The sequence below is a fragment of the Sminthopsis crassicaudata genome, chromosome 3 (genome assembly GCF_048593235.1).
Source record: "Sminthopsis crassicaudata isolate SCR6 chromosome 3, ASM4859323v1, whole genome shotgun sequence".
Taxonomy (NCBI): domain Eukaryota; kingdom Metazoa; phylum Chordata; class Mammalia; order Dasyuromorphia; family Dasyuridae; genus Sminthopsis; species Sminthopsis crassicaudata.
In genome coordinates, this window is record NC_133619.1 from 564184522 (window position 1) to 564203857 (window position 19336).

At 38.3% G+C, this 19336-nt stretch overlaps 1 protein-coding gene across 1 annotated transcript in view; it reads left to right on the forward strand.

The window, feature by feature from the left end:
• The window catches only part of LOC141562412 (E3 ubiquitin-protein ligase TRIM21-like), a 44694-nt gene that overhangs the window by 13949 nt on the left and 11409 nt on the right, over positions 1 to 19336 (forward strand). Inside the window, exon 2 of the mRNA XM_074302455.1 lies at positions 8566 to 8607. Within this exon, the coding sequence (XP_074158556.1) occupies positions 8566 to 8607 (42 nt within the window). The remainder of the gene's footprint in view (positions 1 to 8565; positions 8608 to 19336) is intronic.

Consider the following 19336-nt stretch of genomic DNA (forward strand, 5'->3'; position numbering starts at 1 on the left):
TCAATGTCTCTTTTCATTGTGACCCAGAAATCAAAGTCCCACTGTCTTTATAACAGCTAGCCTAAGAAAAAAATTAGTCATACAATCCCTGGATTTTGCCTGCCAGTGCCATCCATCTTATTAACACTTTACACATGGCTGTTATTAAAATGATATCTTGTTCTGGGGGAAAATGTGCCTCAGTTATAATACTATTCACCACAATCTGACTTTAGTATATTGCTTACTGTTAAACTTATCACACTCTTACACCCAACTTCTACCTATATTTCGCCCTTCTAATTTTACCTTATAGAAGACTGATTTCTAGAAGTGAGAGAAGCAATGAAAGTACAGAAGATTAAAAAGTAAAGTGATCAGTAAAGTTTATTTTAACAATAATCATAAAAATAGCTTCTTTAAAAAAAGATGTCAAATTCCTAATGTTCTTAAGAGCAGAGAATGTGAGCAAATAAAGTGATAAATATTTGACACGTAAAAGTCCTATATTATTATAGACAACATAAACTTCAGAGAAGTATTTAAAAACAAACAGCAATTTATTTGATATTGTCAAATTCATATATATGTTGGCAATACTTTATTGTTTTACTATAGTCCTACAAGAGGAGGGAAGACTAAATCCTACATATATTTTCTATCTGAAACACATGCCCAAATGTGAAATTCCTCCTATGAATTTTAGAAACTGTTCTTTTCGTCATTTCTTCTGTTTCAAATGTATTCTCTTGCATCTTGATACCAAAACATTCACAGCCATTCCCAACTGATACATACTCCGGTTTTCTAATTTCTTGCCCTGAATTAAAAAAAAAAAAAATACAAACTAGTATAGGTGATTCCTTTTCTTGTTTCTTTGATTTTTTTTTACTCTTTTTTTTTTTCTCGTAAATTCTATCTGCTTACCAACTGTCTGTCATTTAAGGCAGATTAAAATTTTAGGTTCTAATCTTGCCTCCTGATCAATAAGATATCCAGCCAAATTTACCTAGTAGACAAAATTGTTATCCAGCAGGATATTTAAACTTCTGGACTGAGAAATTCTTCAACAATTTTGCATTGTGGATAGGCTTTACAAGGATTTCTGGCAGTAAAAAAAAAGGAGTTTGCCTTTCTGGGATAATTGAGGTAATGAATATTAACTCTCATTTCCTTCTTCCATCAGCCTTTTGGAGCCAGTCAAATCCATTGGTCTTTTGAGTGTTAAGAATAATATGCCTCAAATTTTTATAATGTATGAAACTGATTGAAATACAATTATTGAACAGCAGAAACAGAAGAGGAGAGAGAAGCCAGGAAGTTGTTATAGGGACATTTCTCCTTTTCTGAGAATTGCCATGTATGTCAGCTGGTAGGGCAGGCCCAGGGGGTAAAAAGGGCTTGGCCTCTGAGGCAGGAGATTGTGTCTTACAGGTGTTAATGGTTCCTTGAGATGAGAAGGGGTGTGTCCTGTTGCTAGATCCCCTCTTAGAATGAAGCACTAACTCCAGGTGTCTCCCTTCTGCAGATCCACCTATTCATGCTGAGTGGGCTAGACATGGGGTAATCCCAAAGGAGAGTTAATATAAATAACCAGCTTAGAGTCCATAGGCAGGGATGTGGAATAAGACGTTTTCCTTACAACTGGGGAGTCTCTGCAATGGATGACTCTGTCTGCAGATTTAGCAGACTTTGCAGACAGAGCCTAGATGAATCTTTCCCTGATGTTTGTGGTTCCCTACAGGTGGCTGTTGAGAGATTAGTAGGTAAAGGAGAAGCAGCTGGTCTTATTTGGAAATTAGTTGGAGAGAACGCTAATGCCCATTGCCAGAAAGTCATGCTCTCCTTAGATGGGGATGCAAGCCTTGAAGAGATTATAAAAAGATGTAACAAGGTTGCCTCCAGTGCCTTTCAAATGGATGCCCTGGAAGCTGCTATTTCTGAAGGAGTGCAGTAAGTGATCACATAAAATGCAACTGCCTCCTTGGGCAGTGGTTCTTTGTTTAACAGAGCTTCCAAAGGCCTGGGATTAGGTGATCTCTGAGAGGGAAGTTACAGTTACATTCTTCAAATGTCTTTAGATGCTATAAAGAGGGGAATAAAATTTTAGAAAAGTTAGACTTGGGGACAGCTAGGTGGTACAGTGGATAGAGCACCAGCCCTGAATTCAGGAGGACCCGAGTTCAAATCTGGTCTCAGACCCTTAACACTTCCTAGCTGTGTGATCCTGGGCAAGTCACTTAACCCCAGCCTTAGAAAAAGAAAAAAAAAAGTTTACTGTAGTTTAAGGGGCACAGGACTAGAAAAGGGAACTTCTAGGAACCTCTATTCTATGAACCTCATAGAATTTTGAAATCTATGGACCTCATAGAACTTTAACAAATTCTAGGAAAGCTATGAAAATGATGGTCTTCATAGGAGTTGATGTTAATTTTTAAATTTCTGGAATACAATTGATGTTGTAAAACTTCATATATACATGGGATCCACTCAGAACAAGAAGGCACAAAACACTTGGGAATGGTCCCCTTTCAGCTTGCAGGGTAAATGGCAGGCTATCTAGAAGTTGATGATATTCATTTTCTTGCAGGGAAAGTTTGGAGATGGAAGAACTCCAACCAAGAAGCCTAGTGGTAGGTTGAGAGCTCCTCCCTGGAGAAATGTTCTGATAGATGAATAGCAGCAAGTACAAAGATGAGAATCACCTAGACAGAGATGAAACCAAGTTTTGTTCCTAGAACTGGAAGCCAGGAATAAAGATAGGTGTAACAGGTATTATGAATGAAATTTTTGGTAATGGATAAAGAAGAGAACTCCAGAGAACATTGGAAAAAGCGAGAATGCCAGTTTGATATGCTAAGTAGGGCGCTATCCTGGGAATATGGCCCTTCAGTCTGTGGTTCAATGTTCTAGGATACTATTGTAAACAGTAATCCTCTTTCTTCTGGCCACATCACAGGAAGAACAGAAGGACAATGAGTCATGCTGCCACCACTTTGTCTCTTCAGGTGTGTGTAAATCCCCAGTATCTACTGAGGTAATTGTTATATCAACCTCCCAATATTATCTGCCTGTGCTGAAGGCTTTCTCAGAAAGGACAATGGGAAGATTAGAGTCATCACCAGGTTGGGTGTCCACCTGCCAGCCTTCTTAGAAAGGACTGGGTGATGGAGGATCCATTCTGATGTCCCCCTCTGAATCAGGTGAGCATCTATCATTTCAGAGATGGGACACATTCTCTACTATGGAATAACGGCTTTGGCATTTTGGGATAATTTTGCTTCACTCCTTCCCAGCAACTGCTTGACACCCAATAGCAGATCCAGATTGGGTTGGGAATCTGCTTCCTCTAGGTCTAGCCTGAAGTCCTGAAGGGTTCTCCTTTGCTGAAATACTCTGCCCTGCTCTTCTTGCTTTTTCCTTGGAAGACAATGAGATTGCTCCTCCATCAGGAGGCAGTGCAGTTTGTAGAATTCTCCTATGATCATTTCCTGCCAGTCAACAACAGTTCTCTCCTCCTCAGCAAGAAGTTTCTCTGCTTCCTCAAAGTGCTTCTCCAAGCAACTCTGAATGTGCTAGAGCTTCTTCCTGAAATTGGGAGCAGCTTGTTCTACAGGAGAGATCCTGTGAGCCCCATGCTCTGGGGTTTGCCAACATCTCACATAGTAATGTCTAGTCATCTTCACAAAAGAACTTGAAGACTTTGTGTGTGTCACACTGCTTCTGTCCTCCATTACTCTGCAAAAGCTGGGAGCTGAGCTGTTTGCCCAATTCAGTCAGCTATGCTAGGTACCTGTTGATTAATGGGAAGTCTCTGACCTGAGAGCTGCATTCAGGTCAAGAGAAAGTTGTAGCTCTTCAGATTGAGAGACATGCTGGGCAAAAGCTGTGCCCACTCCTGATGGTTGACTGGCTCAGAAGTAGCGTCAAAAGATGGTACAAGTGATCTTACTCTGTAATTTTATATGTGTACAAAGTGTTTTGTATTTTTGCTCATATAATTCCTGTCTTTCCCTTGGCAGATAGATTCCCAAATATTTTACGCTATTGGCAGTTACTTTAATGGAATTTCTCTCTGTAGCTCTAACTGTTGGATTTTGTTAGTGATATATAAGAATGCTGATGACTTATGTGGGTTTATTTTGTATCCTGCAACTTTGCTAAAGGTGTGGATTATTTCTAATGGCTTTTTAGTAGAATCTCTAGGGTTCTGTATACCATCATATCATCTGCAAAGCATGCTAATTTGGTTTCTTCATTACCTATTCTAATTCCTTTCATCTCTTTCCCTACCCTTATTGCTGAAGCTAGCATTTCTAATACTATCTTGAATAATAATGATGATGGTGATAAGATCACTCCTAATCTTATTGGGGTTGGTTCCACTTTATCCCCATCACATATGATGTTTACTGATGGTTTTTAATAGATGCTCCTGACTATTTTAAGGAAAAGTCCATTTTTCCCTAGACTTTCAAGTGGTTTTCATAGGAATGGACATTGGATTTTATCAAATGCTTTTTCCGCATCTATTGAGATGATCATATGTTCTTTGTGAATTTGGTTACTGATATAGTCAATTATGCTAATAGCTTTCCTAATATTGACCCAGCCCTGCATTCCTGGTAAAAATCATAGTTGGTCATGGTCTGTTATTCCAGGGATGATTTTCTATAATCTTTTTGCTAATATTTTATTTAAGATTTTAGTATCAATATTCATTAGGGAGATTGATCTAGAATTTTCTTTATCTGTTTTCATCCTACTTCCCTGCCACCTGAGAAAAGCAGATCATGGATTGTGAAAAATGGAGTGAATATTTAGTAATTTCGTATATCAAATTGGTTTTTCCATAAGTTGAGCTCTCCTATGCTGATCAGGTCATCACTAATTTAGAAATAACTTTCCATTGCTAATGGGAATGTTTTGGGAAGCTGGTCCTGATAGAATATCAGGAATTCACAGACCCCCTAATATCAATCCATTGATTTTGGGGGTGGGCAGGAATTTCATTTATGCCTAGTTAAGGAGCTTTGCTCTAGATTTATACTCCTATGATTGACCAAATATGAAAGCAGTACACATGAATATTTGGCAAGAATTCATTCAATGAGTCAACATTATTTAGAACTACCTTAACTTCTGTGCAAAGGTTCTTTCCTCATGCTGCCTTTTTATTGGAGAGAAAACTTGGTAGATGATTCATCCCTCTTCATAGCAATTCTAAAATTGATAATTCTGGCATAGAATTCTTCAAACACTTTATCCTGGGACTTAGCCTCAATAAAGAATCCTCTTAATACAATATCCTCAGCTTGAACTCTTCCAAATATATGGTCAAGGTATTTCTTCTCTGAGAAGCCAGGGACAATTGTGACAGCCCTTTTTTTTTTTTTTTTTTTTTTTTTTCTCTTCAGACAAGTTGTAGTCATTGCATCTCTCTGTCGGTTTATATCCTATGAAAAGGAAAAGATTTCAGTCCAAAAGAAAGGATTTCAACATCCTTAGCGAGAGGAAGACCTTACTTGAATTCTATAGCATTCCTTCTATGGATAACCAGAACATTTAGTATCTTGGGAGGAAGAATTTTCAGTAAATAATTATGCTATGGTTAGGAAATGGAACTGCAATCTTAGCTGAGGACTAGAGCTTTCTTTTTCAAGCATTTCCTTTTATTCTAATACACCCCCATATCTGTTTAGATGAAATCTGTTTGTAGGATAATAAAGGTTTCAAGGGAGAGGTGAAGGTAGTATTTTAGTCTCTGTGGCTTTTAAGCAAGGCAAAATGGCCCAGTAAGTCATGTGAATTCTTTCTCCTTATAGTAAAGATCAGAATAGCTCCAATTATAAGAATAATTTCCTAAATTTGGAATGCCCAGATTTCTCCAGTTCTCATGAATTAAATTATACCTTCATTACCTAAGTCTACATTAGATGCTCTTGATAAATTCATGGGACAGTACAATTAGTTAAAAGTCAAGTTCTATAGTGTCTTCAATCTCTCAAAGTAAATTGTTTCATCAATGTCACCAGCTTTTATTTCCCCAAATTTTGTCACTCCTTTAGTCCATCATGTTGAGAAGAAATAATGAAAGGAAATTATATCTCCATCTGTCTATTGACCTGGGGCCATAAGTTCTTGAGATGCAGACAAATATTCTCCAAATATTTGAAGGTTTTATGTCTTAACAGAGATCTTTCTACGGAATCTCTTCATTTCACAGGGCTGTCAAGGCCTAAGTATCTAAAAAAGTCTTATCTCCAAGGAGCCACTTTCTAATTGTATATCATAAGTTCCTGGATTTTAATTTCATTTCTAAAATATAGTCTAAGATAATAGATATGGAAGAGATCTTATAGAAGTCAGCACAACATAACTTCCTCTTAGCAGGCAGAAATGAAAGAAGTTAGAAAATGAGCTTTCTAAGAGTACAAAGAAAGCATAAGGAATGGAAAATGGTTTACACCTCTGATTTACAAACTTCTTTCTCCTTGGACAACTATATCCTTCAGGACCTAGTCTTTCTTCTTTATCTTATATAATTTGGGAAAGAGGCACATGGTGATTCCTTACTAAAGATCATTCTCTACAGAGACACTTAGGGAATTTCTCCTCTTATTTCCTCTTGTTTTCTGCTTTTCATCAATGAGTAAGAGTTGATAAGAATTTCCTATGCCCCAATGCCCTGCAACTTAGAAGCTCAGCAGTAAGGTCTATGACTATGACTATGACTATGACACCAGGATGGCAATCCAGCATACGGTCCCAGTGCATGACTTGCTGGAGCAGCTTCAGTCTTGTCCCCGTTCATGGCCCCAAAATGACCAATATGTACAAAAAATATTCCTAGCAGCTCTCTTCTCAAGACAAAAATAATTGGAAATTGGAGGGATGGCCACTTGTGATACAATATTATCATTCTATATGAAATATTGAGCAGGATGCTCACAGGAGGAAAAAAAAACACCACCTGGAAATTCTTTTATGAACAAAGTGAAATATATTGTATAAAAAAAGAATAGCAATGTTCTAGCTTTGTTATTCTCAGTAGAGCAATCATCCACAACTATTCCAAAGGACTTAGGATGAAAAATCATATCCATACCCAAAGAAGAAACTGATTGTATCTGAATAAAGCTCTCATTCTCTCTCTCTTTCTCTTTCTCTCTTTCTTTCTCTCTCTCTCTTTCTCTCTCTCTCTCTCTTATTATTTAATTTTTCTTGAGGATTTTTATTTTAATGAGGGTAGAAGATCTATGTTTTCTTTCACAACTTGACTTTTGAGAAATGTTTTGCGTAACTTCACATGTGATTTCTTAATTGTGGGTGAGGATAAGGAAGAGTGCCTAGAACTTAAACATCTATAAAACAAATGTAAAAAAATGTTTTTAATATTACTAGGGGGAATCATTAAGTAAATAAATACCTAAGTCTGATAATAAGAACATACCTGCCTGACTGGAAATGAATCAGAAATATGTGTCTAAGCTCTCCAGTCTTCCTCAACATCTTTGCCCTCCATGTATTCTAGGCTGCAGTGACAATGGCCTCCTTGTACTCAGAGTGGCTCTTCTATCCACACATTTCTTTATCACTGGAATTCTTTTAATGCTAGGAACTCACTTTGTCCTTGTCACTACCTGATGAGTTCCCAACATCCTTCCAACTCCAGATAAAATCCTCCAATCTATGAGCAGTGTTTTCCCAAATTTTTTTTTTCATGTTAGTCTCTTCTTCCTCTTGATTATACTCAATTTAATTCGTATATCTCTTAGCCAAACATGTCTCTTTTCATGTTTTCTTTTTCATTAATCTGAGAGACCATTAAGGGCTGAGGCTGATTCTGTCTTTTAATTTCTCCCCACCAATTGTCACAATACTTAAAATATAGGAAAAGCTTAATATGTGATTATTACTGTGGGAGATGATGGTGGAAGGATCATGTGATTCACTATTTTCCAAGTACACTTTCAAGGCCACTTTGTGATCAATTCATACTATTGCTTAGCAAACTCTTTACTTCTCAAAGTCTATTTATCAAATGTGTCCTATCCGGTTAATCTCCTTTTCCCTTAAAATCTCATTTTTCTGTTTTGATTGATGGAGTCTTAAGACTGGGAAACAAATCAGAAAGCTGAACCAAGATGGCAGGGATAGATGTCATCTCCAATGCGAGACAACTTAAGACTTAGCTCTAGATTTCAGGTCAGAAGATATTAGTTTGATGCAAATTTCTGAACTCATTTGATCACAAAAGAGAGAAAAGGACTCATACGTGTAAAAATATTTTTGCATCTCCCTTTGTGTGGCAAGAAATTTGGAATTCAGTAGATGCCCCTCAATTGGGGAATTACCTACTTAGTTATGATATATAAATGTAATTTAATATTCTTGTTCTCTAAGTTATTATATACAAGGTGATTTCAGTAAAGCCTGGAAAGACTTACATGAGGGGCAGCTAGGTGGTGTAGAAGATAGAGCAAAGCCTTGAACTCAAGAGCACCTGAATTCAAATCTGGCCTCAGGCACTTAACACTTCCTCAGTGTGTGACCCTGACAAGTCCCCAACCCCAATTGCCTCAGCAAAAAAAAGAAAGAAAGAAAGAGAAAACAAACAAAGAAAACGTACAGGAAATGATGCTAAGTGAAGTGAACAGAATCATGAGAACATTTATACAGTGTAAGAACAAGATTATGTGCCAATCAACTGTGATAACCTTGGCTCTTTTCACCAATGAGTTGTTTTAAGGCAATGCCAGGAAACTTGTGATGGAAAGTTCAATCCACATTCAGAAAGGGAAAAAAAGGCTGACTATGATGTAAGCATAGTATTTTCACCTTTGTGTTGTTGTTTGGCTTCTGGTTTTGTTTTGTTTTTTCCCCTTTGAATCTGCTTTTTTTGCTCAGCATGATGAATATGGAAACATGTTTAGAGAAATTGCACCTGTATTGCAATTTACCCTATATTGAATTGCTTGCTGTTTTGGGGAGAGGAAAAGGGAAAGGAGAAGGAGAAAAATCTGGAACACAAAATCTTGCAAAAATTAATGTTGGAAATTATATGTATATGGAAAAAGAAAATACCATTAAATGATTAATAATAATAATAATAATGATAATAATAATAATAATAATAATAATAATAAAGTGGATATTCACTTAAGTGCTGAAAAAAATTGAGTGCCTTAGTGGCATGTGATAAGTGAGATACTACTTATGAACCTCCATTTCCTCACTTTTCAAACAAGTCAATTAAGTCTGGGAGGCTTTTAATGAAAATTATCTGTGATTGGGGATATTCAATATATTATTGAGGGAGGTATCTTGATACTTACATTCCATACCATAGCCCAGAGCAGAAGTTGCTCCTTCTCTTTTAATACAATTTTCTGAACTATTTTGACCTTTCTGTGAAAGATTTCCAACTTTTTCTACATCTTCTTTTGTAAAGAAAGAGGAATAAGCAGTTAGGAAATTTCTTTCCTCAGCCTGAGTTCTGTGACCTACTTGAAACTAAGAAACTCAATAACCCTGATAAGCTGGTACTATTTCATTGATTTGTTAGGAAGAGTCACCAAAGGAAAGACTGTTAGGTTCTTACTAAGTGCTAAGTCAGTACTTGACAATTCTCTAGTTCCAGCCATGACTGGGAGTTTTACTTGTGAATTTCTGGGGAAGAGCTTGCATGCTTAGGAGGAGCAAGTTCATTGGTTGAAGTAATTTTTCCCAGAAGCCTTTGCATTATCCCACACCCATTCTCTGGGAGGATAAAAGAGGGAAGTCACACTCTGGACCAGAGTTAACAGCAACTGTCTGGAGACAACAGTTCTCTAGAGGAAGAAGAATCTGTCTGAGAGATTTGAGTTGACACAGCAGATCTCCTCCCAGAGAGCAAACAGCAGCTCCTGGAGACAACAGCACACTACAAAAGATCATGAACCCATTCTGACATAGCTTATCACTTAGATCTGAATACTGTTAATGCAGAAACAACGAAATTGTGCATGGACAATCAGTGCCATTCCTGAAGGAGTAGGGTCTTATTCCTATCACAGAACAGCTTCTGGTCTTCCCTGTGTATCTCACATATGCCTTCCCCTTCAGGGTACATAGCAATGTCAAATTGATGACCTCTTAACTGAGAAAATTCCCAGCATGTAGTACAAGAAGAAGATGGAGAGGTATTTTTCCTTAAGCAAGACATACAGATTATATGTCCACATTCAGCTGTGATTAGCTTAATGACTTCATTCAAGCAGTTAACACAAAGGCCCTCTTGTACTGCATCAACCATGATTCTGAAGAGAGAAAATGAGGCAGTGTAAGAATACTTCTACTCCTTCATTTCTGAAGTTTTAAAAAGCACATTTCAAGAACACCATAGCAAGCAAAATCATAATTGATGATATCCCCCATAAACCTGGAGAAAGTCTCTCACAAGTATAGACTCCATCACTTGGAAAGATAGACACAATAATATGTAATAACATCTAGTTTCACCTTAGACATTTATGATGAATTTCATACATTATTTTTTTTGGTCCACACAAAACCCCCATCAAGTACATGAAATTGTCTGCATGGTGGGTAGGGAACTGTAGGATGAGAGGCCAAGTGAGTTGCTCAGAACCAGAAAAGCTCTCCTATTTCCAAAGCTGTATGAGATAATTTTGATACTCTTATTCAAATCAATCAGTATTTAATCAATTTGTTGAGATTTTATGAGTATCAGTGATTGTATTAGTGAATCAAACAGAATCATTAATTTAAGCTGCTGTTAGGATAAGAATTAATCCTCCTTGAAGATTATATTTATTATGTTTCTCAATTACCTTCCTATTGTTAGTAATGTAATAATTACTCCCCTTTTTGACTTGGGAAATGCTGTAATAAGATGCACTTGCTAGTGCAATAGCTCTCTCTCCTATGAACCACTACTAACCACTCCCTATTGATCTTTATTTCAAGCTCACAACTTCCTTAGACTATAGGATAGCATTGGTTAAACCCTAGGGGCTCTTGACTTGTAGAATGCCCTGAGATGTTGTTGAAAGTGTGTTAGGGCCTTTGGGTCACCTAGAATTTGTGACCTGTGCAAAGTCTCATGACCTATAAAAAGGTCTGCTGATATAATTATTTTTGATAGACATCCCTATCATTTCCTCACTTCTGGAATTGAGGAAGCAGTAAATTGTAATGTCTCCTTCTATTTTTGGTACTCTCTCAAGTATATAAAAGTAGCTAGCACCAAGAGGAGGGACCTCTGATAGTGAGGAAATCTTTGATCCAACTAAATTCAGGTCCTCTGCATTCACTGATGAATTGATTAATCATACTTGGAGTTCTCCATTACTTTTGTAATCTTCTAGCCTATAGTAGCCATTAATCAGTCAACATTTATTAAATGCCAGCTATTTGCCAGTTACTGTGCCAGAAAGTTTACAAATATCTTCTCATTTGATCAGCACAATGACTTAGGGGATTTCATTTCCCTAATCATACTGTCAGGAAACTGAGGTAAATAGAGGTTAATAACTTGCCCAGAATTAAACAGCTAAATACATATGAGACTGGATATTGGCAGTAGGTCTTCCTGATTCCAGTCCCAGTGCTGTACCCATTATGCCATTTATGTAATAAAATAAGCATAATAATTAATTATAGCAATAAATAATAATAGATAAACCATTCTGTTACAAAGGGAAAATAAGAAATTTGGATGCAGAAACTATGCTGAAATTCTAGTACTGAATTTGGCCAAGTCGCTAAAAAAAATCTCTTCTGTTCTGTTTCTCCCTGTGTAAATGAAATGATGAAATTAGATGACCTCTAAGGTTTCCAGCACTTTCTAAATTGTAGATCTTCAATAACAACAACAAAAACTCTCTTTAGAGGGACACCCACTTTGGGCATTCTCTTGAGCCTCTAAGCATCTGACATCCAGGTTGTGAATATTTCTTAAATTAGAGCAGCACACAGTAAGTAGGATCTAGGGCTTATGTTTTCTCCACATATTTCCCCACCATTATACTCTGTGTGGAGTACTGGGATGCAGCAATTGTAAAATATAAGATAGTTTGTTCCCTCCAAAAAAAAAAAAAAAAAAAAAAAAAAAAAACCTTTTATAATTTGTCATCCTGGTATTTTCCATTTCCCTTAGGCATACAATTAATCTCAGTGTTCACTCATTAACCAATTCATTCTACTTATTCTGAGATTAATGAAATATTTTCCCTCCTTTTCTAGGACCTCAAATTGGTCCCAGTCAAGCTCCATATTCCACACTGCCCATCTTCTGCTCATATCCCCTACTTGACACTGTGTGAGTGGGAACCTTGGGCCGCCTTCTCTGTAATAATACCACCAACCCTAAGACTTGAGTAAATGGTGAATCAGAGTACGCACTGGGAAAGTGAAGGGAAATTTCAAATGGTGTAAGGTGAGAAAAAGCAGAGAAGCATCATCTCTCAGAAAATAGTCTAAAACTTGTAACGAAATATAAGATGAAGGAAGTTCTTTGTGGGTGAATCAACTACTGGGTTCTGTGGGAATTGTGAGAAAATGTCAGAGCACTGGTTGAACCTGCCACCATGTAGCCTAGAAAACATATCTGTTGCTTAGAAACAAGATTTTTTAAATATTTAAATCAGAAATTAGATTACCCTGACCAGGTGCCCAGCCAGATATGAAGATTTGCAAGATATGTTAGGAGTTTCCCTTAGGTACACATCTCAAGGATTCATGTGGCTTATTTCAAAATGCCTCCTAGCTGGACAGGCAGCTTCTCTTTTTTTCTTCCTTGTTTGAATCCTATATTATGTATAATTTACAGAAAATCAATAGCAACAGCCATCCAACTTTTAAGTCTCCCTTCTGCTGGAAGGCTTAAACTTCTTTTTAAATTATTTGAGCTCTAGATTTTGTTCTCTATCAATAGAGGCAGGAGGAGAAAAGATGGGTTTGGAATTGCTAACTTTTGAGTGATAGACAATTAAGTAGAAGTGGTAGAATGATTACCATCCCCAGCTGAGGACATAATTGAAAGTAAATAACAACAATCAGTAGTGGATTCATTCAGCATGTTCTCCTAACTTAAATTCTTTTGATTCTTTTAAAAGAATTGATGGATAAAATCTGAAATAACCAAGGAAACAAAGGTTGCCATATACATTTATTATGTAATACATGACAACTGCAGAGCAAATCTGGACCAGTCCTCCTCAGCCTGGCACTTGACCCCTTACAGGGGAAAGATTTTCTGAATTAAAAAAACCAAGTAGGAAGATATAAAACAGGATATGGAGGGGAAGAGGGAAAAGAGGAAATTCCTTGATTTGGTAGAGGTGGCCCAACTTCTAAATCACTTGGCAATGCAATGAAGTTTTCTCCCAATTCTCACCATTGAACAGTGTTCTGAGTAGTTAGAAATTGAAGTGGATCCCTAATTAAATAGAAAGGGAACTGAGCTACCTCCAGAACTGAGTCACAACATAAATTCAGTGTGGTGTATTGAATTCCAATAATTCTTTTGAAAAGTAAAGAAAAGTAAGACTTATTGACACTGAAATAGAGATAATTTCCAGTTAGGTACTATTTGCACTAGTTGATATCTATAGGGAGGATCTTCCAATTTTATCATTCTGTATTTGTCACCTGTTGAAAGTCCAAAGCCAACAACATACTAAGGCAGGCTAGCTGCTTTCCCAGAGGTGTGAACACCATCATACTCACTGCTAATGCTATCCCAGGTGAAGTTCAGCAAGTTCCAGATCAAAACTTATGGCAGAAGAGGTTGTCCTGTGAAATCTAATAATGAATTGAATTTATATCTTATGTGGTTCAGGTGAATTTCCACCTTGTGTTGGAAGGGGTTAAATTTAAATAAATGACATATTTTGAATGAATCATTTAAAAACAGGTTTCTAGTTTAGGAAACTTATTTCCTTTTCTGAATTTCAGAATTGGATCCATTTGCAAGAAACTAGCAGGTAAATATTTCAGTGACAATGGAATGCTACAGCATGACTTAATCTAACAGTGATGATAAACTTCCTAGGACACTAGCCTTTTTGGGTTTTCTATTAGGGGGTTATGATGTTTAACTAAGTTGATTAAGGAGATGTCCCAACTATAGGTGTCTTCATGGATGTGGATATTCAATGTGAATTTCAAATTCACTTGGTGAGAATGTGCTTCTAGTTTATTTAGTAATCTGCTAAACTTGAACACTGGTATTTTTATTTTATTTATTTTATTCTGAATGTAAGGAGGGGGAGTTTTTTAAATAACATAACAAAATACAGGTATCTTGAAATTTTCTTTTTGGGGGGAGCTAGGTAGCACAGTGCATAGAGCACCGGCCTTGAAGTTAGAAAGACCTGAGGTCAAATTTGACCTCAGACACTTAACACTTCCAAGCTGTGTAACCTCGGGCAAATGACTTTTTCACCTTTTGTTGGAAGGGGTCGAATCGAGAGGAAGCATGCCTAAGTGAAGGTTTTTATTATTAAAAAAAAAAAAAAAGTTTCTTATTGAGGAATCTGATTTCCTTTTTTGAATCTCAGATGTGGGTCCATTTGCAAGAAATTAAAAGGGATATATTTCAATTACCATGGCTTAATCCAATAGTGATGATAAATTATACAGGACATTAGCCCCCTTGAGTTCTCTATTTGGGTTTATGATGATTGACTAGGGAGACATCCCAACTTTAGCCTTAGGACACTTCAGGGACTTGGATATTCAATGTGAATTTCAAACCTACTCAGTCAGAATGTGGTTCTAGTTTGGTAATGAATCAAGCAAGAAGCCATCACTTTCCAGCATGATAACAGGACTTCTGGATTGAGAAATTCTTCAACAATTTGTCATTTGTGAGCAAGATTTACTGGGATTGCTAACAGTAAAAAAGGAATTTCCTTTTCTGGAATTACTAAAGTAATCCAGATTAGCATTGATTTCCTTCTCACATCAGTTTTCTGGAGCCCATCAGAATCCAATGTTGTTGAGGGTGTTAACAATAACATGACTCAAAGTTTTATTTTGTATGAGGTCAATTAAAAAACAAATAGTGGAAGGGGCAGAGCCAAGAAGGGGCAGAGAGAAACCAGGATGCTGTTTCTTAGATTCCTTAAAGTTCTTTAGATTCTTTGAAGAGATAAAGATAATTTTAGCAAAGTTAAATTCATTGTAACAAATAACTTTGCCAAGAAAACCCCAAATGAGGAAACAAAGAGCTTGACACAAAGGAAAGAAATGCACAACAAAAAAGATACAAAGAAGCACACCAAAATCTAGAATTCATTTCACATCTTTATTGAATGGAGTAAAAGATAAGTTAACAGTAATTCAAGTGACATAGGAGTGGAATGGCTTGAAATCTATGGCTTTCGAAGAACTTTGAAAAATTCTAGGAAGACTATGAAAGCCACAGTCCTTAGGTGTGTTGTTATATATATTTTTAACTGCTGAAAAAAATTGCTATGTTTTGAAATTTTATAAGCAGAATCCACTGACCATCAGAAGGCACAACATACTTGGGAAGAGTCCTCTTCAGCTTGCAGGGTGAAAGGCAAGCCATCTAGAAGTTGGTGATGCTCCTTGTCTTGCAGGGGAAGTTTGGAAATGGAAAAACACCAGCCGGGGAGCCTAGTGGTGGGTTGAGAATTCCTCCTTGTTGGAATGCTCAGAGAGACGAATAGCAGCAAGAACAAAGATGAGAATCCAGTGCACAGAGAGTCATGGGAGCAGGCTTTGTTCCTGGAAGTGGGGGGCCAGGAGAAAACATGGGTCTAACAGGGGCTGCAAATGAAATATCAGGTAACTGATAAATAAGAGAACTCTGCAGAACATTGTAAAAGGCTAGAGTGCCCAATTTGTATTCCAAGTATACTCCAATCCTGGGAATAGGATCTTTTAGTTTGTGGTTCAGTGATCCAGGATAAGATTGCAAATAGTGTCCATCTTCCTTCTTGACACATCTCAGGAAAAAGACAGAGGCATATTTAGTTATTCTCCCGGGACTTTTTATCCTCAAGTAGGTTGTGTGAATCCCCAGTGTCCACTGAGGCAGCTGTGTCACATCCACCTCCCAGTACTGTATGCCTGAGGAGAAGGCCTGCTCAGCAAGGACCATGGGAAGATCAGAGTCATCACCATGTGGGCTCTCTACCTGCCAGCCTTCTCCAGCTCTTACACTCTTCAGATCCTCAGCCACAATCAGGCAGGGACTGGCTGCTGCAGGATCCAACCTGATGTCCACTCTGAATTGGTTGAGGGTCTCTAGCATGCCAAAGATAGGACACACTCTCACCTCTGGGATGAGAGCCTTGGCCCTTTGGGACAATGCTGACTTGCTCCTTTCCAGCAACTCCTTGACATCCCGGAGCAGATCCAGATTGGGTTGGGAGTCTGCTTCCTGTAGATCTAGCATGAGGTCCTGAAGGGTGCTGCTTTCCTGGGATAGTGTTTCCTTCTTGTTTTTTGTTTCTTGATCCATCCTTTCCAGATAATGATATAACTCATCCCACATGAGGGAATCCCGTTCCCGGTATTCTCTGCTGATCATCTCCTCCCATTCAATAACAGGTTTGTTTTCCTTAACAAGAAGTTTCTTAGTTTCCTTAAAGTACTTCTGTAAGCAACTTTGCAGGTGCTGCATCTTCTTCCTGGAATTGGACACAGCTTCTTCTACAGGACAGTGCCTGTGAGCCCCATGCTCTGGGGCTTGACAACATCTTAGACAGAGCAATGTCTGGTCGTCTTCACAAAAGAACTCCAAGACTTCTTTGTGAATGGCACAGCGCCTCTGTCCTCCAGTACTCTGTAACAGCTCGGACCTGAGCTGTTTGCCCAGTTTAGTCAGCTCTGCTAGGCTCCCATTGAGTAATGGGAAGCCTCTGACCTGAGACACTTGCCTGCATTCAGGGCAAGAGAAAGCTGTAACTGCTGTGCTTGGGAGACATGCTCGGCAAAAGCTGTGCCCACACCCGATGGTGACTGGCTCACAGAAGTACTTCCAACAGATGGGACACGTGATCTGGTTCTGCAATTGTTGCAGCATTTCCACAGCAGCAGCAGCCATTCTTCCTCTCTCCACTTGCTTCTGTTCTGCAGCAGCTGAGATGAAGAGCCTTCACTTCTATTCAAAGCAGTGCTTCTGAGCAGAAGAAGGCTCTCCTTTTATAGCAGGTAGCCCCACCCCTCTAGAGCCTCCCTGGCAAGGTGTGAATTCCCCTGTCCCAGAATTCTGAAGTTCTACTTGTTAACTGTTCTCAGTTGACAGAGCCCTGAGGACCTCATAGTTCACACTTTTAGTTGGCTCCTTTGAATGTTTGGATTTCACCATCCTGCAGCTTTGTGGCTGTCTGTTAGGAAGAGCTTTCTTTCCCTTACCCAGCCTTACCCAATCAGTTCTAAGAAGCTCCAAAAGTCCTGTGCATTTCTCCCTTCAATCTACTTTTGGAAAGTCACAGAATTTAAGATTAAAAATGGATCTGCATGGCCATTTAGTTCAAGGAGCCCACAGCCATGATGAGGGCCATCTCCAGGATCCAAGAAGGGGTATTCCTTCTCTGTTGGATCTACAGTGGCATACTTATTACTTCTTCTCTATTGCATTTTTCTCTCAGTTAAGTGTCTTCTTCCTCCTTATTCCATCCTTTCCACAGTTGTCAATTAATCTTCCACAAGCAATCTGAGGATTGAAACTGTCTAAAAAAGTGTAACAGAAAAACTGATTTGCTTCTTATTTTAACAACAGAATACCTTTTTTATAAACAGTTCAACATACAAAGAACATTAATTGATTTTTTTCATCTATCATTTTAAATTAGTAGAACAAGACATTAAAGTGTCAACAACTTATCTGCAAATTTAATTTCCTTTCCCTAATCCTACCTTTCTTTCACAAATGGTGCACCTAGAGGACAGGGTCTGATTTGTTTATCTTTTGTCTTCTAATATCTTCCATGATACCGGTGAAATGATAGGTGTCTAAAAGTGTTAACTGAATTGAATTCTATTGATTTTAAAAATGAGGACTCCAATGAAGGCTACAGCATTGGGATGGCTAGTGCTTTTTTTCCATTCCACTTATTGCTCCATTTGGTCAGATATTAGATGATCTCTCTATATGTTGTTTAAGTTGTTTAAGTTATCCAAGTGTTGTGAGGGCTGCTATTAACATCTGGGAATATGATGGGACAGAGAGGAGGAGCTCTACTTTGCCACAAGCATGATTTTTTTTTTTGAAATCTTCACATTCTTTCTTGAAAGTGGAGAGACATTTCTCTAGAAATGAGGAACAAGGAGGCTTTAATGATTGAGAGCGCCTTGTAAAAAAAGAAGGAAGGATTCCAGTTTTGTGGAAAGGACATGGTAGGGGGTGGAGCTAAGATGGAGGAGAACAGACACAATTCTCTGTAACCTCCTCTAACCTTCTCTCAAACCTACCCCAGATGAAGCCTCTAAACTGGTTTTGAAGTCAAAGAATCCACAAATATTTGTAGTACAATACATTTCTAGAAGAAGAAGATACCTTGGAAGAATTTCAGAACAGGTCTGTTTCAATCTGGCAGAGGGACAGTCTGCCAAGCCCAGACCATAGTATAGGGAGACCAGGGCAAGAAGCTGGAGTGGAGAGTCAAAGTGTTGTAGCTTCCACGAACCTGGGGATCTTGTGTGAGCCTCCTTAGGCCACTCTGTCCAGGTTGCTACCAGATGATTTGGCAGATTTGCCTTTTCTAAAACACAAATAGTCCCATTACTGGAAATCAATCAGCAGAACTGCCCCAGGGCAGCTGTCCCTCCCTTGCATTGAAAGCACCTCAAGCCTTTAAAACAATTGAATGAGATGAGGTGAGATCTTTCAAGACAGTTGTGAAAATTGAGTAAGGCTTCATCTACTTCAGAGTTCGAGTAGGCCTGAAGGACTCTGAAGGGCATTGCCTTCCCCTCCTATGACATCTCCCTATTTCATCCAAATATGGGCAACTATGTACTTATTGGTCAAGTTCAATTTCATGGGTAGATCTCGCGTTTAGAATGTAAGACTCTCAGCCAATGAGGATGAGGGTCAGTGGTGGGAGGGGGCGTTTTGCGTTAGGGATTAAAGGTGCTGTCCTGCCCACAGGAGGCGCTTCCTCTCTTCCATAGTCTACTTGAAGAGTGGGACGCCCTTCTCACGAGAATGTACAATAAACTTTGCTTTTCTCTAGAGCTCTCTCCAGCTTTTTTATTAAATGGTGACCCTTCACCATTTCCGTACCACACAGTTTGGGGGCTAGTCCGGATCCTTTACTCGGTGAGTAAGTGAACTCCTAGGTGCTAGTGGGATGGCACCCTGCCTTGATTT